The following is a 26,348-nucleotide window of genomic DNA, read 5'->3' on the forward strand; positions in this document are numbered from 1 at the left end:
AGCGAAGTGGGGTCCGGTTTTCACACTTTTATTGTAAAGCTCGGGAATAATTACACGGGTCTTTCATTGACAGCTCAGCAAACAAACCGGAAACGAACCGAACCGGAGGGGGTAGGGGCGGTGCCTGCGCATGCTCGCGGCTGGGGTGGGGAGAGGTCAGAGAAAGAGAAAGACAGAAAGAGACAGAAATCATTACAAATCAACGGGATTGTGCTCGCAGCGCCAGGGATGGGGGTAGAGTGGAGGCGGGGCGGGAGCCCTTCCCGGAAGGAGCGAGGCGGTGGGAAGTGGCACGAACCAAGAGAAACACGACCCCAATGTGGGCACTGAGGTGCCCCAAACCCCCCTCCCCGAACCCCACCCCCCAGCACACGAGAGAGACACGGCCCCCCTCCCCACTCAAATAACCCGAGGAGACACAGTCTCCCTCTCCCCACGGGCAGACACACCCGCCGGGGAACCCCATGGGCGAGACACAGTCCCCCCTCCCAGAGAAGTCCCGTGTGGAGACTTTCTCATGGCCAACGCAAGCCCTCCCACCACCAGGAGACAGCCCCCACCCAGGGAAGAAATGGCTCCATAGGCCAGGCCCTCAGGAAAGAGAGGTACCCCAGAACCCTAGGAGAAAAGACAACTCAGAGCTGGCTAGTCTCTTCCCAAAGTGCTACAGGTCAGAGACCCCCAGAGCAGAGATGCAGGGAAGGCCAGAAACATCCCTTCCCAGACATGCTTCAGAGATCTCCCCCTTCCCTGGGAAGAGAGATGGCCCAAGACTGACATGCCTTAAGTACTCCCAGGAACCCTGGGAGGAAAACAGGCTCCCAGAGAGCCTGGGTAGGGAGACATGCTCCCATGGTCCCCAGCGGGAATACGTGTCTCCCTAGAGACTCCCAAGGGAAGAGATAGGGGCTAGGGAGCCCCTAGAGGTTAGGGATGCTCCAGAGACCCTCCCCTGGGTTGTGAGACACACTTCAGGGACCCTAGGAGAGAAATATGTCCCCATATACCCTCCCCCTACCAAGATACATGCTCTGAAGTAGGGGGGTGGGGACCAACTAGGTCCCCTCTAGGAAGACACTGACTGGGTCAGGCTGGGTTGAGGGGGGGTCTCCTCTGGCCAAATGTCGCCTATTTGTACATAAAACTGTACGCGACACAAGGCATTGGGGAAAGGCTTCACAGATCTAGGACCAAAAGGAGTGGTCCCCAATGCTGTCACCCATCCCCTGCCCACCTTTGGTTTCACCTCTCAAGTGCCCAGGTGGTGACAGATTCAGCACCCCAGCCCCAACCAGGGGGCTAGGGACTCTGCCTTGGCCTGTGGGAAGGGCTCCTCCTCTGTGCTTCTCAGCCCTCCCAGCCATCTGGGCTACCCCTTCCTTCTGGCTTTTCCATTGTGCAAAATGCTTCTCTGCCCTTCCACCCACTGCTCAGGGGTCTCCAAGACCAAAGCAAGATGCCCAGGCCACCAGGGGCTTCTGGGAAAGGGAGTCCACTAACCCCAGGAATGTCTCCTGTCTGGACCACCCTCTCCACCAAGCAAATGGGCCTCATACAATCTTGCCAGAATCCTGACCTTCAGGACTCAGGACATCCTCGAGGCCACTGCCCCACCAGCTGGGTACCTCATGTTACCAACTCCATCACTATTGCACCTGCCCCGTTTGTGCAGGGGGAAGGGGCTGTCTCTTTAACAAGCCCCAGCCCACTTCCTGGGCCTCCCCCAGGGAAAGGAGCCTTTGGCCAACCCCTAGACCTGGTTGCTGCCACCCCAGCCCACTCTACCCCCTGCCCTCCATAGAAGGGCTGTGTATGCCGGGGCCACCAGTCTAACAATGCTCTCCTTTCCAGCACTGTTACTCCAAGCCAAGTTAGGGGCAAGGAGCAGAGAATAGGGTGATTCTTCAGCCCCCTGGCTTTTCCAGGGTAGAGGTGGGGTCTCTGGGGTTACAGGAGTCAAGACCCCAGCAACAGCTCCCAAAGGCACCAGACAACCCAGCAGCCTGTACCCACCCCTCCCACCCTTGGGCTGCCTCCCAAGCTTTGACTAAGTCAAGCAAGGGCCATACCCTGAGTCTCCAGCCTCCCAGCCTGGGCCCCTGGGGAGCTGGAGAGGTATGGGCCAAGGCAGTGGGGGTTTCTGGAAGGAAGAGGACTGAGGCTTTGAGATGGCCACAGTGGGAGATGGGGGCTGTACAGGATGCCCCTCACATCCTGGCCCCCTGAGGTGAAGAAAGGAATCCCACCTCATCATGGCTGACTGGGCTTCTCTGTCCCCCAATCTCCCCACCCACTCCCCCACAGGACCCCTGACCCTGGCAAAGGGAAGCCCAACTGGAAGAAGGGGCCCAGGAGCCCAGGGTGCCCTGAGGCAGCCCTTCCACCCCCTGAGATCAAGGCAATGGTGGTTTTACAGGCTGACGGATCAGTCATGGCAGGGGCTGGGGGGTAGGGGGCAGGGAGGAAGCAGGATGCAGGTCCCCCCTATTGGGGGCAGCAATCGGCCACCCCCTGAGCAAACCTTCCTGCTCCCAACTCACCCAACCAGGCCAGAGGCACAGTCATCCCCCCCTGTCTAGCTGCCCCCACAGCCTCAGGGCCCCTAGGTGATGCTCATCTGGATGTGGGGGGCCAGCCTGAGCGGGGATCCCCCCCAGGGCACAGCGCAACAGTTCCAAAAAAATAGAGATTTGTATTTTAAAAAAAAATTAAATAAAAGCCCAGCTCTGCTGATAGGCGAATGTTACCCCCATCCCCACCCCCACCCACCCATTGTTTCCCTGGCCTGCACCCCCATCCCGCCACGGCCCCAGGGGTATTTACAACATGGAACAATAGAGGCCTGGAGTGGGGGGGCACTGCAGCAGGGAGGAGGGGGTACAGGGCAGGTCCCCCCCCAGAGGGGTCCCCCAAGACAACACAACATCAACAAGAAAAGTTGCAAATCAGGCAGAAATGGGGACATCATTCCAAGGTCCTTATATACAGACACTGCATCTCCAGCAGGGAAGTGGGGGGCCAGATGGGACAGGCATGGGTACGTGGTGGGCAAGTGGGTCAGCCCAGGACTAGTAAGGGAAGACAAAGCCTCCACCCCACTTCCACCCACATCCCCTCCCCACCTTTGGTAACGAAAGCCCTTCAGGGAGCCCCTGGTGGTGAGGAGTTTCCTCTGGGTATTCCCAGAGAGAGGGGCTCCCCAGTTCAACCCTGCTTCAGCGCTGGAATTGGGGCAACCTGTCTCTCTCTGGTCGGCCATGAAGGAAACAATGAGTTAAAGTGTGCTGCCCGTCCTTGACTCTACCATCTGCCCAAAGTGAGGGGGTGCTCCCTGGAAGTCGAGGGATGGGAGCCTAGTCATTGGAGAAGAGCCCTCTTGGGCATTAGCTGGGGGAGCCCCATAAAGGGGAAGAAGGGGCTCCCTGGGGGCTGGGGGCTTAAGTGAGGGGAGAGGACCTGGACCCTGCCTGGGGAAAGGGCCAGCGTGGTCATGAGGCAGGTAGTCCCCTGCAACTCGGGGACCTGGCCTGGAAGTCCACGCTGGAGGGGTCAGGAGTGGAGGCCCTGGAATGGGCCCATCTGGGAGCTGGCTGGCAGCTGGGCGAGGGGATGGCCACCAGCCAGAATGGGGCTCACAGGTAGATCTCACGCTTGGCCGTCTGGGCAGATGCCGGTGTGGCTGCCGGTGGGAAGTCCGAGGTCTGGGTCAGGGGGATTTCCTCCAAGGTGGCCGAGTCCTTGCAGGAATCATGGCTACTGTGGGAGAAGGCACTGTAGGAGGGCAGGAGGCGCACGGGGGCCGTTTTGGTGTTCCGGTCTTCTGGGGGGCTGGGGCTGCCGGTGCCCGCAGGCTCCTGCCCTCCTCGGTCCTGGTAAGGCACGAAGGTGGAGAGTTTGAGGGCGCTGCTCTTGGTCCGGCGGCTGGGAGACGACTGGCCAGGCATCCAGCATGTGTCAGAGTGACCGAACTCGCTGCACTCCCGGGTACATGTGCCCGTCATGGCGACATCAGGCAAAGGGCGCAGGTCTGCAGGAGACAGCGGGGACACAGTCATCAGGCAGGAGGGCCTCGTAGAGTTCTGCTCCATGATCTCCCCCTGCCACCTCAGAACAGGTGCATACCCCTTCCTGCGCAGAGCTCAGAGGCACACCCTCAAATTAGACACACACCTTCCCACCATCTACCACATGCTCACTTTCTTTCACACACACACACACACACACACACACACACACACACACACACACAGAGTCTGTCCTTAAATAGATACATTTCTTCCATCCTCACCCACCCTCTAGCTCTGCTTGCACACCCCCACCAAATCTGCCCTCAGACAGGTGCACAAACACACAACTCATCTCCACACTCCACCATCTGTCTCCAGACAGGCTTCGACACACAAAGCTGCCCTCCTGTAGAACGGAGGAACTCCACATCCTCATTTAAGGACTCTTTCTCCCTCTGTCTCTGTCTCTTTTACACACACCCCTACCCTCAGATAGGTACAGACACACAAATCTACACTGGGCATTTCTATCCTCAGACAAAGGTGGGCACATACCTTCCTTCTGAAACCCCTCAAGCCTCACCATGCTCCCAGCTGTCCTGGAACCCCACCCCCACCCCACCCCAGGGCAGCAAAGCCCTGCTTTAAAGCCAGGGGGAGGGTACAAGCCTCTGTGTGAGGAGTTCACTTAGAAGCACACACTCACACACCTGCAAGCACACTCATGCAGCCCCTCCCGGCCTCACTCCAGCCCCCAGGACAACCACCACCCATGGCCTTACCCCCAGGCTCCCTGCCCAGAACACCCACGGGAAAAGAAGTTGGCCACCTGACATCAGCAGTAGCTGGTGTGGTTGCTGGGCAGCAGGGTCTCCATGGGAACAGCTAGGCCATGGGCACTTCCTGTCACAGTTGCCCCTGTCCCGCCCTCATTCAGGGAGAGTACCAGGCGGTGACCCCCCTCAGGGACCTGACTGAGCAGCACTGCCTGGGCCAGGGGATCCCCTGGTACCACCCACCTTGGCTTTGCCTCCAGCCAGTGCAAGGTGAGGAGGGGACAGCTCTGTTGTTAACCCTCAAAGCGCCAAGGCTCTTCAGCTTAGGGCAGAGTTGAGGGATCCACTGTGGCACGGAGCAGAGCATGGGTACTAGGTGGGCGGGGTTGGGTGCTGGGCCAAGTCCCCCAGACCCCAGACCCCAGAGTAGCTCCCACATACCTGGCACTCCGCCTCAGGGCCTGCTCCGGCCAGCCGGCTCTGCGCGGGCACAAAAAGGACGAGATGGGCATGAGATACAGCATGGAGGGGCAGGGTGGGGGCAAGGGCACTCTGGAGAACTGGGGCCTGGGAGGTTAGACAGGGCCCTGTGCTTGAGGGGTGGACTTGGAAATTTTCACCTCTTTTGGGGGGCTGGGGGAGTTTGGAGAGGATGGGGGCGAGACCCAAAGACAACTCCAAGCTGGAGAGTCTATCCCAAGGGGAGGCTTATTCAGTCACCCCTGCACAGGCTGCCATAGGTATCTTCACACACACGTACTACACACACGTTCTGACAGCACACCCACCACACATTCCCACATTGACCATTGCTCCGGCTAGGACCTCCCTTCTTTCATCACCCTGCAGACCCTTCCCAGACAGGTCTTTCCCCTCTCCAGACCTCCCCAATCGCTTTATCAGTCAAACCGTCTCCTGCTCTTACCCCCAAGGGACCACCATACCCTTCTCTGAGATCCTCACAGCATCCAGGGTCCCCTCCCTTTTCTCAAGGCCTTCGGACCCTGTTATGGGACCCTCATTACCTCAAGGTCCCCTCAAGTTTCTCTCACCACTACCTGAGCCCTCCGGCCATCATTCTCAGGGTTCCTGTCCCCAGGGTGGCAGGGTTATATAGTGCTGAATGCAAGGTCTTTGGAGTCAGAGAGGCCTGGGTTTGAATCCCTCCCAGCTCTGTCACTTCCTATGTATGATTGTTGGGTAAGTGACTCACCCTCTCTGAGCCTCAGTTTCCTCCACTGTAAAGTTCTCAGGTCAGAGAGTGGTTGTGAAGATTAAATGAATATATACCTGAAAGCACTCAGCACAGTGATTACTGCTGAACACACAATGAGCCCAGTACATGGAGGATATTTCTAAGGTCTCGTCACCATGCTCTGGCTTCTGCTCTTTCCTGGGACACCCTCACCATGCTGATTCTCCTCACCATTCTCGGGGTGCTCCATCTCTCCTATGCTGCCGTCGGGGGTGGTGCGTTCATAGTGATCCTCAGGCAGAGCCAGGGGACCGAGGCGAGGCCCCGAGGATGACTTGCTGGACGGCGTCTCAGACTCCTCCAGACCACTGTCGTAGTAACTGTGCTGGGACGGGTCCTGCAGCTCCTGGGCCTGGCTGGTGGCGGAGAAGGTGACTCGACGGTGAGGTAACTGCAGGGAGAGAAACTATCACTGCTAGCAAGCCAGCCAACCTCATGGGGCCCACCACCACACCAGGCCCCAGCCTCAGCCAGGCCCACCCCCAAAGCTTCCAGCCCCCTCAGCAGCAACCAAGAAGAGGCCCAGCCCCCTAGCACAGCATAGCCCCCAGAAGGCACAGGCCCCAAGAGAGGACTACCCCTTAATTCTAAGACAGCTCCCAGGACAGCCAAAACCACACACTGAAAGTCCTAACAAGCACAAGCTTTGATATTATTATCGCCCCCAGGCCACCACAATAAGCCTAATCTAGTACAACCTCTTGTTACCGCATAGCCTCCCATGTTGGCACAGCCTCCCTTTAATTCCAGAACAGCCAACACCAGAATAGCACAATACCAGCCAACTCTTCTAATTCCAGCATAGGCTTTAAACACTAGCAAGCCTCCAATTTCTAGAACAGCTTCCTAAAAGCAGTACAGACTCCTAATTCCAAAACAGCTCACCAAGACCACAATAGTCCCCTAATTTCCAAACAGCATCACCCAAACTCCAGCTCCTCACCTGTCTCAATGCTCTGTAACTTCCCATTGCCTCCATCCAAATGAGGTGCCAACCTCTTTCTGATCCTGCTCCTCACGCCTGGTTTGTAATGCTGCAGGCAGCCTCAGGACTCCCTGCTGAGTCTGCTCCCACTCAGCCCCCCTGTACCCACTTCATTCCCCTCCAGAGAGGCCTGGGAGTGGAAAAAGGGGGAAGGGAAGAAGATAACAAACCAGGGCACCTTGGGGTTGGGGAAGCAGAACCATGGAAATTCCCCCATGCTCCAGATCAGGAAACTGTGAATTGTAGAGCGCAGGGCCCCAGAGCCGGGGGACCTGGACATTGGGGAGGGGCCTGGCGTCCATCAGAGGTCAGGAAGGCTGGCCTCAAATAGACTCCTAGGAAATAGGAAGGAGCTTCTGGGAGGGGCCACCAGCTTGGTGGAGCCAGCACTAAGAAGCTTGCACTGGTGGCTGGGGTAGAGGGCATGGAACTGGGACAGGCTGCTTCCAGCCAGCAGCCCTGTCTGCCTGTCACGGGTTCATGGTCACCCCAGGAAACTGGCAACCTCAGTTTGGCACTTGGCGCAACCAGCCAGTCACCCATACACCCACCTAGGACTGCCACCGGTTTTCTGGCCAACCAGAAATTAGGAGTTGTGGAGGGTGCAAACCCAGGACTCCCAGAGGGCAGGGGTGGGGTGGGACCCGGTGGGGCCCAGGGCCCTGCTGATGAGTCTCCACGTTCCCTCTAATCTTCTAAGACTTTTTTGATGCTTTGCCTTTCCTCTAAAACCCTCAATAGGCGGTTATCAAGATGGCCAGAAGAGGTAGTTCTGGGATTGTAGATCCACTTCCTGACACCACCCAGTTTCCAACCCATTTAAGGCAGTTGGGGTGAGGGAGGCTGTCAGGACAAAGGGCTTTGGAGTTGAACTGCCTTCCCATCTTGGCTCCTACCCCATCTTCAGGAATAGGCAACCCTTCTTGGGATCCATGTTGTGATCCAAAACACTGAAGGATCTGGGTGATGACAGATAAGGTCCCCAAAATTGACCTGGACGTTTGGGGCTGAGAGGTTGTAAAGAAGCATCATCCCCCCGGCGTTGGGTGAACCGGCTCCAGGAGGGGTCTGGGAAGCACAGGGCAGTCTCCTTGTCTGGGTACTTCTCTTTCAGGACATTAGCCAGCAGCGCTCCCTCCCTATAGAACCCAGACTTGGTCATCTAAGGCTTTAGTCCTGCCCACTAGGCACGTCACTAGGTCTCTTTTTCCTACGATTCTTTTATGTAAAATGGAGGGTTGGGTCATACTCAATACTAAATGTTTCCTTTATACTATTAAATCTTAAAAAGCCTACATCCAAATGCTCTCTCAAACTCTAGTCCTGAAGTTCTAGACACTTGCTGGATATTTCCAATTGGCTGTCTCTACTGGCCCTTCAGATATATATCGGAAATCAAATTCTTTTTCTTCAATCATCTTGTGCACGGGCAATGATCTCATCACTAACCCATCATCCAGACTTGGAAGGATGATGTCTATCTACCTGGGAATCCTGGTAGCTCTCCCTTCCTTCCCCACACCTACCCCATATCCAATTATCCCTTGAGTCCTGGGTGTCTTTTCTCCAGTTCAGTCAAATCTATCCATTCATCATCCCCATCGCCACCATCTTAGTTTAGACTATACAGTTTCAATCCTGTACCTTCACCTCTACTACATTTAAGTCCACCATACACTCCAGTGAACTTTCTAAAACTCAGTTCCTCCAAAATGCATGTGCTTTGTGGGGCTCCCATTTCCTCTTAAGGAGCTTCTGGCAAGGCATCTGTGTTCTCTACAACCTAGTTCTTCTCCTCGTCTCATCTCTCAGCTCTCTCCTGTCCTCTCCCCTCCAGCCAGAATACTCCCCTTTCTGCCCGCCCCCGCCCCCAACGTGGTCATGCTCACTCCTGCCTCAGGAGTTGGAGAACTTTCTTCCCATCTCCTGCTTATCATTGCAGAACTGGCTCAAGTTTCGCATCCTGCTAAACGGAGCCCACTCCCCTGTCCTATGCAGGTTACCTCATACTGTCTTCCTCAAAGAAAAGGAGGAGGCACTACGGTCAAATAAATTTGGAAAACGCTGAGTTATACAAAGTTTAACAGGTTCTCCTTTTCTTGCAGGTTTTACAGAGCCGTTGAAACAGGCTAATGGGATAATGTAGCGCTTACTACCAAACCTAGCTTGATCACGGAACACCTTTTTTATGGCGTAATGGTTAACAGCGGACTCTGGAAATCCGATTTTCCGATGCTTTGTGTTTGAATGCTGACTTCATCGCCAACTAGCTTTCACTTTTGTAAATGAGCGCTATAATGACTTATGTCACAAAGAGTTATGAGCATTGAATGAACTAATTCACATAAAGTGCTTGCACCTAGTAAAAACTCAACAACAAAAAAAAGCTAAAAAAAAAAAAAGGGAAGCAAGTAGTAGCAAAAGTAGCAGTGGGGCAAGTGGGGAAAAGTTTTACTATGGCACTTCTCACTCGACACTTAAGATTCTCAATTGCCTCATCTTTTCACTTGTATGTCTTATCCAGATGTGGCCATTTTTGCTCAAGGTCTAGTACCATGCTGAGCATCCAGCAGGAACTCAGCTTTTGTGTTTCGGTGATGACAATGGTTGTGCTTTGGTTGTTTCCAAATGTTGGGAGGAGGTATTCAATATGGCTGCATGCACAGGTTGGATTGGAGCCAAGGAATGGATAATCCCTCAGACCCGGGAAAGAAAGAGATGAAGGACCTAAAGGAATAGAAGAGCTGGTAGCAGCAGGTTAGGAACAAAAGAGAAAGAACGGTTGGTCAGGAATTGCTGGAGGTCACCCTGGAGGTGCTAATTTGTCCCAGAGAAATACAATGAAACTAGATTTCCCTTCCCCGTGTCCCACTCCTCCAAAGCCCTCAGGAGTTTTTACTTTGGAGCTACCCCACACACATCAGGGAGTTTGTGGACGAAATCAGAGTAGAGAGCTGGCGCCTTGGACCTCCTGGGAGTGTCTCAGGCCTCTTCAGTTGCCATGGAGTCAGGTTGCCTCCGGCCTCAGAGACTCACCTAGGACCTGAGGCCCTACACCCAGACTTTAGCCCCCTCCCACTTAGGCACAGCAAGGACTGGGTAGACTCAAGAGAGCAAGAAGTGAGAGACGGAGAGAGAGAGAGTGAGAGCCAGCAGCCCAGGTGGCCAGAGCAAGGAGCTGAAGAAAGGGAAGGGAGGGGACAGGACTAGGTTGCTCCGGCCCCGTTTCACAGGGAGCACCCTAAGAGTGGGGATACAGAACAGGTCAATCCAAAGGACCTGAACATTCCCTCCGCGCTCCCTGGGCCCTCCTTGGCAGCCAAGGATGGTGATCATGGTGGGATGGGACACACAGGGCAGGTCCAGATAATTGCTGGGTGTTGAGTAGTGTTGGGATGAAGAGGCTGGGAAAGGGACTTGGGAAGATCTTGCCCTTTGGGAAGGTGGCTGGTATAATCAAGAGGTTCTCTGCCTTCACCTGAGGCAGGTAGGCTACACTCCACCCCCACTAGGAGCTCTGGTCTGAGTTCTGTCATGGGCTGCTCAATGTGGGCAGATCTACAAGGTCAAGTCTCAGCCAGTGGAGAAAGGACAGAACGTGGGTGCATCTCCACCTGCCCTTTCTTGGTGAAGGGTGTCATTCCTAGGGAGAAGGCCTCACAAGCATGGGGTGAGGGGACATGTTGCCCGACACTCCCATGTGAAAGCTGCTCAGAAGGGCACTTTCCCCAGACGCGGACATGGGGGTGGATGGGAAGATGGTAAATCAAGGTAGGGTTGCAGTAGAGGGGCAAGTCAGGATGTGGGAAGGGGCAGAGAGAAGGGATGGGAAAATTGGGTCAGGACCTAAGGAGAAAGGGCTGTTTCCAGTCTCTCTCGCTCCTTCTCTCAGTTCCAGGAAAACAAGAAACCAAAACTCCAAAAATAGAGAACTTTATTGTCAAAGGGAAGTGTTTGGGACTGGGGCTGGGAAACTGGGGCCCAGCCCCAGGAGCCTGGGGTGGGGAAAAGGGTTACACACAGTACATATAGAAGGCACAAATGGGGAGGCTTCCTCCCTAACGAGTCCCCACCCAGTTACCCATCAGGTCTCCCCATTTCCCTCTAGAGAAGCACCATGGCTGGCCTCAGATAGAGATCCAGGTTTGGAGTAGACGTCATCTCTATTTCCCTCCCCCCTCTGCCTCCAAACCCTTCTGCTCACCTGTCCATCAGCCCCCACCTGTATCACCCAGTAGTCCAGGGACTTGACAAATCACAGGCCTCTCCCAGTAAGGAGGGAGCAGGAGGAGGAGACCACACCCTCCCTCAATTTTCGCTCCGCCTAACCATCCATGCCTAGGTGACACAGCAGGGCCATTGCCAGGGTGCCAGCAGTCCCAGATCTTTGGTCCCACATCCCACCCTTGGCCTGGGTGGACCCTCACTTGGGCTGGTGAGTGCATAGGCCCAATATACGTGCTCTGTCACTCCCATACCTCAGTCCAGATGGCCCCGTGGTAGGGGTGGGGTGGGGGCCGGGGGGTGCTGAGCCGCAAGGGCTGGCCTACCTGCTTGCTGGGGTATTTGGGGGGGTTGGTGCGGTAGCTGTAGTCGGAGTACTGCTCCGAGCCCGTGGATGTGGTGTCCCCGGTGCCCACAAATGTGTTTGCAGGTGGCAGGTCCTGCACCACTTGGTGCTTCTTGGAGGCTGAGGGTGACTGGGGCTGCAGCTGGATGGAAGGCAGTGGGGAGTTAGAGCGGTAGTGGCGGCCCAAGTCAGGGCTGCCCGGTGGGTAGTTGAGGGGCAGGTGGATGCGGGGGCTGTCCCCAGGGGCATCGCTCATCAGGTTGAACTTGAGGGATTTCTGCAGTCCGGCCTCATCCTCATCCTCCACTGGCTTCACAGGCTTCGGGGATTTGCTCTTCTTGCCCTTGTTTTTATTTCCCTTGGAGGCTTTGCTGCTGGGCTTGGGGGCATATAGGTCCTTGGTCTCCTTCTTGCCAGCCTGGTAGCCGCTCTTGGCCTCCCGTTGCCGGCAGTAGCGCACGAGCACTGCTAGGGCGATGAGCAAGGCCACGGCCACAACACCTGCCACCACACCAAAGAGGATGTTGCCCCGCTGCTTGGAGCGCTCGTATTCTGGATCCCCAGCAATGTCAATGTCCAGTGGAGTGTCCAGGCTGTGGCCCAACAGAGTCTCCAGCAGCGTGCGGTTGGTCAGGGTCTCATTGACATAAAGGTGGACCAAAGCAGTGCCATAGCGTGGGGGCTTGCCGCGGTCACTGACCTTTACCACTAGGCGGTGCAGCCCATGGTGGCGCCGCTCAATCTCCTTCTCCAGGGTGATGGCACCTGAATGTGACCCAATCTGGAAGAGTCCGTAAGGGTTGCCACCAGCGATGCTGTAGGTCAGCTCGGCATTGACACCAGAGTCAATGTCCTCAGCCGTCACCTGGCTGACTGTCTCACCAAGACGCGTCTGGGGGGTCAGCAGCCGGTGGGAGGTGTTGGAAGGCGCGGTGATAAAGGGCGCATTGTCATTCTCATCCAGCACATTGATAGTGACGCCAACATAAGCTGAGCGAGGTGGGACCCCACCATCCACTGCCTTCAGCTGGAAGGTGTAGGTGCTTTGCTGCTCCCGATCGAAGCTCAGGCTAGAGAGGATGGTGCCTGTGCCATTCTGGATAACAAAGTCACCATTGTCCTGCTCCACCGTGAGCTGTACCCGGGCATTCTCCCCCTTGTCCCCATCAATGACCGTCACCATGCCCACTGGACTCAGCGCCGGCATGTTCTCCATCACTGAGAAGTTGTAGCCACTCAGCATGAACTTGGGGTCATTGTCATTGCAGTCCAGCACGTTAACCAGGACAGTGGCTGTGCCCTGGAGGCTAGGGCTGCCCCGGTCGGCTGCCACCACCTTCAACTCATAGCTCTCCCGCTGTTCCCGATCAAGGGATGTCTTCACCCGGATCTCTCCAGTCTCGGGTGAGATGGTGAAGAGGTCCATGGCCGCTGGCTCAGGCTCCAGAGAGTAAACCAACTCAGCATTGGAGCCCGAGTCAGCATCACTGGCAGTGACCTCGGCTACCACTTCACCCGGCTTGTTGTTTTCCGGGAAGGTGACCTCAGTGACACTCTGGGTGAAGACAGGTGCGTTGTCATTGATGTCCACCACTTGCACCTTGAGGGAGTTGGTGCTGGAGAGTGGGGGGTTGCCAGAGTCCACGGCCACAATCTCGATGGTGTAGTCTTTGACTTTCTCGTAGTCGAGTGGGGTAGTGGTCTGCAGGAAGTACTTCTTCTTGCTGTCACTTCCAGTATCACTGGCCTGGCGTAGCTGGAAGGGCACATCACCTGCCACCACACAGGTGACAGCTGCATTCTCTCCCTCATCTCGGTCAGATACCTGTACCAGGGCCACAGCTGTCTCCTCTGCCACATCCTCTGAGATGTTGGCTATCCCGTCTTGATGGGTCACGAGCCCTATGCCCCGGATCTCAATGGTGGGAGCGTTGTCGTTCATGTCCTTCACGGTCACCACCACCTGGGCCCGGGCACTCTTGGGGTTGGTGCCTCGGTCCTTGGCAAGCACTGAGAAGCGCAGGGTACTTAGGTCCTCACGGTCCACAGGGCCCTGTACAGTGATAAGGCCAGTGTTCTTGTCTAGTCGCAGAAGACGCCTCACGACTTCCGGTGCCTGGTGAAACATGTAGTCGATCTCTGCGTTGGCACCTTGGTCTGAATCGTTGGCCTTCACCTACAGGGCAGGGGAGAAAAACAAGGAAAACAGGGATGGGTTAGTCTGGGATAGCAAATTAAGGGATGTATGTGGTGCCTTTCCAACGAGCGTGACAGACACACACGACTGATCTAACACAGCACCCTTCCCAAAAGCAGCGCATGTGCTGCCCTTTGCCAATCCTGACATGGTGGCACATATTACTGATCTAGTTCCCTAAAAAGCGTAGGTAGAAGCAGCCTGGGACTCTTCAACAGTGCTATAAGCCACTACTAGAGATGGGACAGGGCAGAACGAAATTCTTCCGCACTCCTCTCCTGCACTCGTCTGCCCAAACATGGGGATGAGGATCCAATTGTCCAATTAATACAGCCCTGCTACCCAATTAAATTGGCCTGAGACCCTTCTGAAGAGCTGGAAAGGTGTGAGCAGCAGAGATGGTGTGTATGCATGAGTATAACACGCATGCATGCACATATACGTGTAAGGGACTGTGATTATGTAGGAGAAGGTATTTGTGTTTGTGCACATGTGTGTTTGCACATGAGTGGACACCCACATGTCCACCTGGAGGCCACAGGTGAGGGGATTTCTTTTGAAAGCAGCCAGGTAGGGATGTGGGTCAGAGAGAGCCCGTGAGGCCACTGCTCTGTCAAACCGGGGAAACCTGTTTCAGCAGCTTCTTCCCCTCCCAGCTGGGCTGGCGCTGGCTAGGCACCAACTTGAGGAATCCAGCAGAGCCTGTGGCCAGGAGGGAGGGGTTGGTGCAGGCCACAGAGCCTGCTGACAGCGGGCTGGGCTCCCAGCATCAAACAATGAACTGTCTGTCCCTTTGCAGTGGGCACACCCTCCCATGCCAACTGAAGCACACTTGACCGACGCACACTCGGCCCAATTCTATACAAACATGGGTGGTAATGGGGCAATAGGAATGAGGTGGGAATAGCCATGAGCTATCAGGGTTCAGGGAAAAATACAAGGGTTGGAGTTCCATCACAGAATGAGATGGCAGGTTGGGGTTGAGGGGGGCAGAAGGGCCAGGCATAACTTGGGAGAGTTCTGGGGAGCAGAGCAGAAGGGTCCTGCTCAAATCCTGGCTCCACCACTTCCGAACTATGTGACTTTGGGCAAATTATTTAACCTCCCCAAGCCTCAGTCTACAAATGTGTAAAATGGGGATAACAATAGAACCTGTTTCATGGGGTTGTGGTGAGGATTAAACGGAATGTGTAAATGCCTAACACTGCCTGGCATGTGGCAAGTGCTTTTTAAATAACAATGATCCCTCTTTTTATCCATCCATCCATCCATCCATCCATCCATCCTTCTCTGAAAATCAGTGCTAGCACAGTGCTGAGCACTGCACCGAATGGGCCTTCAAGCCACTGCTAGGCTCTTCTCCTTTCTGCTGGGACTTTCGACAGTGGTCTCTGCTCACCCCTGAGTCAAACTCTCAGCCCTATGAAAGCCGAACCGTTTCTCCTCACTCCTCCCCTGCCCCAGTCTGTCTGTCCCCAACTTTTTCATTATGATTCCAACTGTTTCCCTGTCACTAGATTTGTCACCCAGCTCTTATCTGCTTCTCTTGACATCTCACCTCCCTTTGTCTCTCTCTAGGACTCCTGACTCTGTTTCCCTCCCATCCTTGTTCAATTCTTAATGCCTCTTTACACTGCCAGTTCTCTCCCATCCTCTCTCTGTTGCCTGTCTACCTTTAGCCTCGTTTCTGCCCCACTCTCCTGCTTTACCCCACTGGGAAGGGTGCAGCTGGTACAAACACATAGGTTCTGAAGCCAGGCTGTTGGACATAGCCAAGGTGGGATCTGAACACAGAGACTGGTTGATATCAGGCAAGTGTCCTAATCTCTATGGGCTCAGTTTCCCATCTGTAAAATGGGGATAATGCTTACCTTGTACTGTGGTGATTAAATGATATAATACACATAATGTGTTTAGAGCAGTCCTGGCATCTAGGCTATTATTATTGGTATCCTCGACTGTCTGTCTCCCTTTTCTTTCTCAGTCTCTCTTCTATAGGTTCCAGTCCACCAGCCTCTAAAGAAGGGGTTGAAACTCCTTCCCAGGGCCCACTTCAGTTTGAGGATGTAGGACGAAGGGTTTCCCGGGATAGGTAACGGTGTCCAGGGTAGGCTGAGCCCTCCTCAGCTTCCTCATATAAAAGACAGACAGCTTCAGCCCATGGGGAAGGAGAAAGGAGCTGGGGCTGGCAGGAAGCCAGGGCTGAGATGACAGCGGGAGATACACCCACCTGTCTGCAGGGACGCTTTCTCTGCTCCCTCCCAGGCCCTGGCCCTACCAAGCTGCCCAGCCCCTGGGGCAGTTCCCATGGAGAAGGGTGCTGAGAACTTCAGCAGTGGCAACCGACCCCCCACTGTGCCATACACTGCACACCTATGGGCACCCTGTGCCTAGTGGAGGAGGCCAGTATACAGACATCTGAGTACAGTTTTCTAGAACTCTGAGGACTCACCTGTCTAAAATGATCTCATCTGACTTTGTCGAGGAGGGGGGCAAAGGAAGGCACTGTCCTCTAGCTTCAGAAAAATCTCATCTGGCTAAAGGTCCCCCGGTTGAAAAGATACTCTCATCTCTGGGGAGATTCTACCTGGACAAAAGGTGATTCCCTTGTTCCAGCTCAGCTCACGTGTTTGGGGGCAGCGGGGTGGGGAGATCAATTGACTTGAAAGGGGTTTTACTTCTTAGAGATTTCTCCAACTTGAGTCTGCCTTGCGGATAGGGGATTACTGTCCACATGCTGTATCACTGTCACTGAAGTAGCTTGATAGAGGACCATATCACCTGCTTGGGTGGGGTGGGGCTTGTGGGAGGGTCTCACTGGTCTGGGGCGAGGGACAAGGGGTCTCACCCCTGTACCCTCGCAGTTTTCCCCCTAAGTGATGGGAACTCTCACCAGGTAAGGGTGGGCTCCCATTTCTAAAGGTGGATCACCCTGCCAGTGAGGTGGAGGGGCCACTTACCTGGATGACCGAGTGGCCTATGGGACTGTTCTCCGACAGCTCAGCCTCGTAGGAGGGCTGCTCAAACTTGGGGGCGTTGTCATTGGTGTCAAGCACAGTGACACGCAGCAGGGCACTGCTGGCACGTGGGGGGCTGCCACCATCCTGCACCTTGATGGTGAGGTCATAGGAGTCCCAGCGCTCCCGGTCCAGACTGCCCATCACGATGAGCTGCGGCTGTTTCCCATCCTGGTCCTCCGCCACCTGCAGCCCAAATAGCTCCTGGGCCTCAGGCCCAGCCTGCAGCTCATAGGACGCCACACCATTGGGGCCAGCATCACGGTCCGAAGCCACTGGGATGGAGAAGAGTGAGCCGATGTTGGTGTTCTCAGGGATGGGCAGCGTGATGACCGGTGAGGCGAAGTTGGGTGTGTTGTCATTGATATCCTGTACTTCTATCTGGCCCTCAAGCAGCCGGGGACTGCCATTCTGCACAAGGTCCGTGATAGACACCTCAAATTCCAGGATGCAGGGCTCACCAGGGAGCTGGTTCTGGCATTCACGGAGCCCCTCACGGTCGATGGAGGTCTCGGTGGTGAAGATGTCACCAGTCTTGCCATCCACCCTCAGGTACGGGGCGCCTACCTCTAGTTTGTACAGGTGGCCCACATCTGGAAAACCGTAGTCAGCTGCGAGGCTCCCAATGAGGGTGTTGGGCGGCTGTTCCTCCTGCACCTTGTAAACCACCCGAGTGGCATGGCCTGGAGATGGGGCCAGCAGGAGCAGCAGTGCCAGCAGCAAGGGGGGCAGCAGTAACCGTTGCCCCCCAGGGCCTTGGCTGGACCTCAGGGGCCCCATCCTGGCAGGCTCCAGAATCAGGAGGGCTGAAAGGGGTAGAGGCAAAACAGAGGGTCAGCGAGGAGGAGGAATCTGGCCTGAGGGCTGCCCTGAGCCAGCCTCCCACTTTCCCTCTCCCACCTACACACGACTCTCCCATAAGCAGAGCTAAGCCCCAGCACAGAAGCCTGTGTCTTACCCACAGCTGGCTGTAGCCGTTGTGTCTGCCCTAGCTGGGGGAGCCAGTAAGGCACCTGGAAAGCTCGAGAGCAGCTCCCGCCCATGGAACGCCCTGACCCACTGACACTCCCTCCTTCCCTCCCTGCTCTCTACTCAGTGCTTTGCTCAACACCTCCTTCTCACCAGCATTCTGCCTTAGTCACCCATGGTAATTACCCTGATACTGAGATAGAGACAGACAGCTAGTGGAAGGGTGAGGCTTGGAGCACCCCCAACGCACATGGTAGGAAAGAGACACAGGTACCCCTGATTACTCCCCAGACCCCAGATCATTACTTGCCACACTGAGGTACACTCAGATTGGCTGGAGGGAGAGGGGATGACGTCTTGTTTCTCTCCTTTCTGAGATGCCAAGTCAGTGCACGTGTATGAGGTATGACGTCTCAAATCCCTCTTGTCTGACAAAAATCACCCATAATACCCAATATCCCCCGCCCCCATGAAGGGCCAGCTCGTACGGGATACCAATCAAGGCCTGAAAACAGGGTTGAGGAGTGGGTGTTAGTTCTCCCCAACCTCTACCCCCACCCAACACACATGCCCCTGAGCGGGAACTTATGTGTGCACATACACAGTTCCCCAGGCTCCTTCCCACTCCCTCTCTGCCTTCCACTGGAGTTGGCGGGGGCGGGGGGTGGGGAGTGGAGCCGGATGGAAGAGACAAGAGGTCAAGATACCAGCAGGTGTATGGAAGAGAAGAGAATGTCAAGACTGGGGTCAGGACTGACTCGCCCTGGAATTGGAACTCGGAGCTGCCCTGGCCTGTCCTTAGCCACCAGGAGCCCAGCAGGTCTAACTGGGACAGAGCTGCCAATGACACCACCAGCCTTTCCCCGACCACACCCTCCTTCCTCTGCTCACAGTCTCTCAACATCTGGCTCCTATTCGATCCTTTTCCTCACAAATATCTAGCCCTTATTTCACATCTGGCCCCTCCCCCCTTAACAGGTGCAGGCCCATCTCTCCCCGCTCACCCCCAAATCTTTCCAGTTAGAGTCCTGTCTGCCCCAGCCGACCACAAGCTGCATCCCCATCACCGCAATAACCCACTTCTGCTGCCCATTTCCGCCAGCTTTGAGGCTGTGCATTCGTAGACCCCAGCCAGCCCTGCCAGACTGTCCGCGTCTGCTTCCTCCTCTCCAACAAGACCATGGCCAGCCCCTCTGTTCACATCCAAAGTCTTCGGCCCAGAATTGTCAGCAAAGGGCTCAGGTTCCATCTCCTTTCCCCACTTCCCCATTTGCACCTGGAACACCTGCCCCTACCTGGAAATCCCGCCCCAGGCTCTGTCACAGACCACACCCACCCCACTAAAGGCAGGCTCTGGTCCCCCAGGAATCCTTTCCAGGCCTCTCCAGCCCACGGTGACCTGTCCTTCCTCCAATTCACAGCCACTTATTGTCTGCCCCAGTCCCGCGCAATGAATCACTGTGCTGCCTGGGACACCACCCGCTTATGTTCTTCACCTCCAGTACTGGGCATCTCTTCTTGTGTTCTCTGCCTCTACAGGCAAATGCCAAACATTCCTGAAGGAAGGGACAGGGCTTCCTATACTCACCCCCCACCCTTGCTCCTTCACAAAGCTGGGCACACTGTAGATGTTCATTCATGCATTCAATGAATGTTTATTGGGCACTTACAATGTGCCAGGCTTTGTCTTGGCACTGGGACACAGCAGAGAACAGGACAGATGCAATCTGCCATCGTGGGGCTGACAGTCGTTCTAACTCAATGACTATCTGTCAATTTTGTTTGATTGTACCCATTTGGCATATATCAGGCAGCAGGATAGAGAAGAGCAGGGACTATGACATCAGACAGTCTGAGGCAAATCCCAGCTGCCCACTTCCTGACTGCAGGTGCCACAGCAAATGATTTAGAGTCTCAGTTTCCTGATCTGTAAAATGGGGATCATACTCCCTATTTCCTAGGGAGTTTGAAGTCATGTGGGCTAAATGCCTAGCACACAGTGAGTACTCAAACAAATGCCCTTCAAGGCACTTATAATTGTAGTTATGTAATTGCTTGGGAAATAATCTAGGAATTATTTTGTCTTTCCTACAAGATTGAGCAGAGAGCAGGAGAGCCTCTGCTTTGTTTACTCTTAAATCCTCAAGATGCCCCCCTCCCACACACACACACAGCCCTGGACATGGCATACAATAGGTGCTCAGTAAGAGCTCCTGAGTAACTGGTTATTTTAGCTCCCCGGCTCAGCCTACCCTGGCACTTTCGGTGTGGTCCTTGCTTGTTTCCTTGCCTATTGTCCCTACTGAGAACCTGTGGGGGTCAGTTTAATCCGTCTCTGTTTAGGTCCATAGTAGACGCTCAGCAAGTGCTCATTGAACACACATATTCCTTAAACACAAGTCAAACACTTCGCTTGCTCCATGTAGCCTGCCCAAAGCACTGCCAGCCTCCCTCCCTGGTCACTCTTCAGAATGTGCTCAAAGTATTGGAGGCCGTTATCAGATTAGCGTGTGTTTGTTCCTAGCTGCAATCTTAATCTCTTTAAAGGAAGTAAGAATTTATCTGATGCTCCATTTGGATCCACCCTCCAGCCACTTCCCCTCTACCTGCGTGGACCTGGCACAAGGCTCATCTTACCATCATGCCCCAATGCAAACACACCTGTCTCCAAAGAACCTCATTCTCTTCTAGGCCCATTATCCTGCCCTCACCTCATAGCACACGCACAACATGGGATCACTGTGTGCACCAATTCCAGGCATAAGTCTTGGCAGGGTGAGGGTTGCAGGGAATTACCCTCAACCTGACAAAGGAGAAATTGGGCAGTGACTGCTTGCCTCCAGTCACTCTCAAGGATTTGTAAGCTTTTTGGGTCACATCCCCCTTTATGAATTTTATGAAACCATGGTGCCGATTTTTCCAAGAAAAATGAATGCTCATAAATTTGGGGTACAGATTCAAAGGTCTGTGGCCTGGCAGAGTCAGGGTGACTTTGATTTGGGGTCACAATCCGGGATTCTAACCCCTCAGGCCACCCAGGCAGCACAAACACAACATGACAAACACAACATGCTTGTGACCCACCACCACCACATACCACCCCCTCCACCCCCCCAACCCCTGCCCCCGAAACCGAACTCTTTTTGTTTTTAAACTTATTTATTTAAGTGTGTTTTTCCAGGACCCATCAACTTCAAGTCACGTAGTTGTTTCAATCTAGTGGTGGAGGGCACAGCTCACAGTGGCCCATGTGGGGATCGAACAGGCAACCTAGTTGTTAAGAACACTGCGCTCTAACCAACTGAGCTAACTGGCTGCCCCCAGAAACCAAACTCTTATGAGATTCCTTACCTCTAGGCAGCAGAGGAGCCAGGAAAGGACTGTGGTATCAAACTTCTGAGTTGGAAAGAGAACCACAGAGGAACATCCAAGGCAAAGAAGGTATGGGGGAGGGAAATTCCTAGAAGGTAGGAGGAAGTTGGGGGGAAATGAGGTTGGGGGAGGGTACCCAGAGTAGGGGCAAGACTTGCAGAGAGTTTAGGCCCTTGAAGCACCTGGAGACTTCCTTTACCATGAGGATTGTCTGGCCCTACCCTTCGGAATTCTGATTCTGGAGCGGGGACCTGGAGAAATCCCCAGGTGGCAGGAAGCAATGGTCCAGACCTTCCGGGAACAACTTTTGAGATACACTAGATCCTAGCAGTTCAGAAAGCAGCACAAACTCTGTCATAACCACCTTTACTCTCATCATCATCACTGCCATCACTAGGTCCCAGCTAACATTCCCTGAGATTGTACTACATGTACATACGTTATTTCATCTAAAACTCCCAACCCTCTGAAATGAGTCCTGTTTATTATCATTCCATTCCCCGTAGTACAGATGATAACATTGAGGCTCAAAAAGAATAATTAATCATCTTAGGTCACAGAAGCAGTAAGCAGAAGTCAGGATTTGAGAAAGAAGAATGACTCTTCACATCCCAGAGTCTGGGGAAAGGCTGGATGGGGGAGGGGAAATCAACAGAAATCACCTACGGAGGCTAGAATATGCTTGCTATGTCCCACCACCCCCTTCCACTGTCTCTGGGCTGCCAAAACTGCCAGGCAAGGAGCGGAAGAGAAAGAGAGTGCCTAGGGTTCCAGGACTGAAGGACCCCAGGCTTCCCAGGCTGCTTCAGGGCCCTTAGGGATGCAGGGAGAGTCAGAGCAGCAGTGAGGCGGCCTTTCCCAACCCTGCTCCCACCATCCCTGAACTTTGTCCCGGTGGTTGGCTATTGGGAGTCAATTCGCCACAGATGGCAGCCAAGCAGTTAGTGCCATATCTGCCCTTTCCCACGCCCCGGCAGCCTTTCTGGTAAGGGTGTCCCCACCTCTTGCCAGTGACATGGGCACCCAGGATCCCGAGAAACCAGAGCTTCCGCAGGGACACTGACTCACCCTTCTCAGGCCTAAGGAGTACAGTGAGGTGTGAGGGGGCAGAGACCAGGGAAGGCCAAGGAAAACACTATCTGTGTCAACATCTGGGGAGGGAGGACAGTGGAGAGGACACACCTGGAACCTACATTTCCAGCCTACCTCAGAGACCAGGGTCATTTCCTGATAAATACTATGGCCTTGATAAACACAGAGGAAACACACAGAGGCAGCTATCACTATCCCAGAGACCAGGTCAGCCCTGGACCTCCCACCGCCCACCCCTGCACTGTTACACAACAGCCACCGACACTGTCAACACAAAACACCAAGGGACAAAGTTAATGTCTGGGAGAGGAGGGTAAGCAAGCAGGGCTGCACAGGGTGGAGCTGCTCAGAGGCCTCCCAGAGTGAACAAGAGCCAGCCCTCAGCTCCTCTCCCTTCTCTTCTACAACCCTCTATTAGCCTCTCCAGGGCTTCTAGGCACCTGCATTCTTGAGTTTGCTTGTCAGGGTTCAAACCCTTGCTCCACCACTTCCTAGCTGTATGACCTTGGTAAAGTAACTTCACCTTTCTAAACCTGTTTTCATAGTGTGAAATGGAAATAATAAATCCGGCCTTTTGAAGTTATTTGGGAGGATTAAATGAGATCTGATGCATTAAAGTCTATTAACATTGTAAAGCGGATATATACTACTATATCTTTCAATCACTGAATAGAGCATTTTATTCCCAGCACCAGGCACACAGTAGGTACTCAATAAATAGATGAACCAATCCCCTGCTAACTGGCAAGACCTATGAAGGCAAGGATGGCATGTATGTTACTACTGTGTTGCATCCTCACCACACACCATGGGCCCTGGCAGATAGTAGGTGCTCAATACATTGTTGAAAGAATCTCTCTCTGCAGCAACAACTATTCTTGCTCATGGCAGGGGCAGCCCTCACCCAGTATCAGAAGGGCTTCCTCCATCTCCCCTCCGCCCAGCCCGGATTCCCATTCAGCCACACCCCCACCCTTGCAGGCCCTCTCCGGGCCCTTCCACCCCACTCCTTCCAGCCGTTAGCTCACTCTCTATCTAGCCCAGCTCCCCTGAAGAAGCAGCCACAGCAGCAGCCAGACCAGTATGGCACCTCTTTCCAGCTCAAGGCCCTTTTGGAATTGGGGACTGGGTGTAGGGGAAGCGGGGAAACCAGACCCGTTCCCCTTCTACACTGTCCCTGGCCCTCTCGGGAGGGCCTTCTCATCCCTATCCTCTTGATTCCATCCCATGTCCTGGCCTAGTTGTAATTACAGATTTCAATCCTTCCAGACCCCCGCGTCAAGAAAGGAACACCCTGCCTCTCCCCAGACACACACCCAGACCTCTGGGCTGTCACAAACACCTTCTGGGTGCCTTCTTTCCTGGCAGCAAACGAGGGTTGGCCCAGAGCAGGTAATGGAAGGCTCCCTGCGTTTTCCGGAACATCCAGAGCTCTGCCGGCCAGGGCAGCCCCTTGTCTGCACCGCGGTGGTCAGCGGGGGCTCCCCGCACACACCCAGCGCGCGGGGCGTCTCCTCCCAGAGGACGCTGAAGTGTTGGGGGCGGGGGAAGAAGGGGACAGCGACTGTCCCTCCACCATCCTAGGGCTCGGGCGGCCCCACCCCCACTCCGGCTGTACCCGGCCTCTGGGAACTCCAAGCGAGGCGGGGGCGCGGCGCGGTGAGAACACGCCTCGGCCAGCGGGCCCCTTGCACTCCCAGCCCCAGGGGCCGCCGCGGGCGATCTTTTCCTCCGTATCTCCTGCCTCTGCTGTAGGGTCCCCCGCAACCCCGCGTCGGTTGGAGAAGCTCTGCGGGTGCTGAGAGGGGGCGGGGAGGGAGACGGCGGCCGAATCACAAAGCCTCCAGCCCGGCTGGGCAGGGACATTCTCATAAAACCGACCCTCTCGCGGCGGGAGAAAAAAGGGTCTTTGCCCCGCGCTCAATCCTCAAAGACCTCAAGGCCGTCCCGAATATTTCTTGCTAGAAGGAACAGTCGCCATCACTGGGGAAACTGAGGCCAGAAGTCTGGGCTACTGAGGGTAGCTGGGGGACGGGATACGAGTTCATCTCACCTACTAATTTTGCTCCTGAGGGTGCCGCGATCTCCCTTTTGGCCCCAGGGCCTTGTCCGCGCAGAACTCTGGCCTGCAGCCGGGACCCGGCGGAGGGGGCGCCCAGGTGTGAGACGGACACAGGTGTGCTGGGGACCCAGGTGGCTCGGAAAACGCGGCTAAATGATCCGAAGAGGGCCGCAAACACCGCCCCAGGCTTGCACCCTCTGCAAAGGGACCTAGGGCCCGGGAGCCCTGGGGAGGCGCGGCCTGCCAGGTCCAGCTCGTTCCGGGAATACCCGGCCCGCCCGGCCCCGGAGTGAAGGTGGGGGAGGAGCCGGCTGGGGAAGCCGGTCCCTCCGGCCCCCAGGGTTCCCACTGTGCCAATATTTACAGTAACAATGTCGTGATTAAGGTGAGGGGGCGTTAGGGGCTCGCCTGGCGTCCCCGGCATCTCCTGACGGAATTTGGCCTCCGAGGGACAGGCACAGAGTGTGTGAGTTTGTGTGTACACGCTGCAAGGTGTAATGTGATACTGTTGGTGTAAGCTGTGTGTGACACTCACTGTTAAGACATGTGAAGCAGTGGATTCTGTGTTTGTGATCGTTAGGCGCTGCTGCAGGTGCCACTTACTGTGTTAGGGTGTGTGCCTTCAAGACGTGCGCTGAGACTGGGTTATGTTTATGTGGGTTCAGTCAAGGGGTGCAAGCCGACCTGTGATGTGTACCTACTGCTATGTTCTGGCCAAGGAGTAGGTAACATAATTTATGTTAGGGTGTGTTCCTTAAAGGAATATGTGTGTGTAAGACTAGGTTTTGAGTGGTCATCTGGCAAACTGTGGCCGTGACATTCCTACATGAGAACACAGGATTGTGTTTAGTGTGTCCAAATGTCACACCCGGTTGTGATCGGTTGCTCGCTAAGGCCGCAGGTTGTGTGTCCGTGCTGCTGAGCGGGCAGAGGCTGAAGCGGATTCTGAGCTAGTGATGGTGCCCCAGTGGGCGCTGGTGTGCGGGAGGTATGTCTGTGTGCACATATGTACGGATGTATGTATGCGTGTACATATGTCCGTGGTCTGGCCCTCCGGGCGCCCGCGAGGAGCTGGAAGCGCCTGAGTGAGCCGAGCTGGTCGCCCAACAAGTGTGTGTGTGTGCGTTGTGGATGAGGGTCCTTGCTACTTCGTCCTCGGGGAGCCCCCCCCAACTGGGGGTTGCGCGCTTCCCCAAAACCATCTCCATCCCGCGAGCTCGTAGGGTCCCCTTATCCCCGCGGCTCCGAGCGTGAGGGGTGCGGGATGCCGAGGCTGGGGTCCGATTCAGCACCTTTTCTCCTCGCTCGGCTTCTCGCCACCATGGAGGCCAGGGTGCCCCGGCCGCAACCCCTACTCCGAGCTCCCAGCCTCTCCCACCTCTGCCCCGGCGCGCCGAACACCGACAGGGCCACGGTGGCCTCGCTCCGAAGAGAGCCCCTCCCGCAGTTCCCGCCGGCCATGGCCGCTCCTGGCCAGGAGCCGCCGCCGCCGCCTCCACCGCCGCCAGATCCTTACCCGCCTCGGGGCAGCACCGGCCGCGGGCCCTGCAGTCCATGAGCCACCACCGGCCCGGGCCCGGGCTGCGGCTCCGCACGGCTCGGGCTGGCGCTGCGGTTCAGGCTCCGGCTCCGGCTGGCTCTGGGCACAGCAGCCTCAGCGGCTTCGCGTCCGCGCCGCGCTCCCGCTCTCCGAGTGTGTGAGGCGGCAGCGGCAGCGGCGGCGGCGGCGGCGGCGGCGGCGGCAGAGCCAGCAGCGAGCGAAGCGCACAGCCTGGCCCGCCCCCTCCCTCCTCCTCCCTCCTCCTGCCTCCCTCCTCTCTCCTGGCCCGCCCGCCTGCCTCCCGCCCGCCTCCCAGCCCCCCCCCCGGGAGGGAGGTGGAGCTCCGGACCGCTCAGGTCCCACTGGGAGGGGACCCCGAGCACCGCTCCCCAAAACGAGGACCCCCTTTTGCTATCTCCCCATTACCAGGAGCCCGGATACACAGGCTGTCCCCCTCACTGGCTCTTCACCTTACACTTATTCCACCCGAGCCCGGATCTGGGACC

The 26,348-nt window shown here is 55.6% G+C and overlaps 1 protein-coding gene across 5 annotated transcripts; it reads right to left on the minus strand.

Moving 5' to 3' along the window:
- Window positions 1-18: 18 nt before the first annotated feature.
- Window positions 19-26,046, minus strand: PCDH1 (protocadherin 1). 5 transcript variants are annotated; one of them, XM_033097005.1, is made up of 6 exons: window positions 24,294-25,581; window positions 16,751-17,613; window positions 11,574-13,769; window positions 6,210-6,429; window positions 5,225-5,263; window positions 3,892-4,027 (listed from the first exon to the last, which is right to left on the minus strand). In XM_033097005.1, exons 1-5 carry the CDS (start codon window positions 24,724-24,726, stop codon window positions 5,238-5,240), a joined length of 3,738 nt encoding a protein of 1,245 aa, XP_032952896.1. In that variant the 5' UTR covers window positions 24,727-25,581; the 3' UTR covers window positions 3,892-4,027; window positions 5,225-5,237. The 5 variants fall into 5 exon arrangements, with proteins under 5 accessions (XP_032952897.1, XP_032952894.1, XP_032952895.1 ...); XM_033097006.1 differs by lacking the exons at window positions 5,225-5,263; window positions 24,294-25,581 and adding an exon at window positions 25,819-26,046 and having other exon boundaries at window positions 19-4,027; XM_033097003.1 differs by lacking the exon at window positions 5,225-5,263 and having other exon boundaries at window positions 19-4,027; window positions 24,294-25,582.
- Between the last annotated feature and the right edge of the window lie 302 nt (window positions 26,047-26,348).

Source organism: Rhinolophus ferrumequinum, chromosome 24, assembly GCF_004115265.2.
Source record: "Rhinolophus ferrumequinum isolate MPI-CBG mRhiFer1 chromosome 24, mRhiFer1_v1.p, whole genome shotgun sequence".
Lineage (NCBI taxonomy): Eukaryota > Metazoa > Chordata > Mammalia > Chiroptera > Rhinolophidae > Rhinolophus > Rhinolophus ferrumequinum.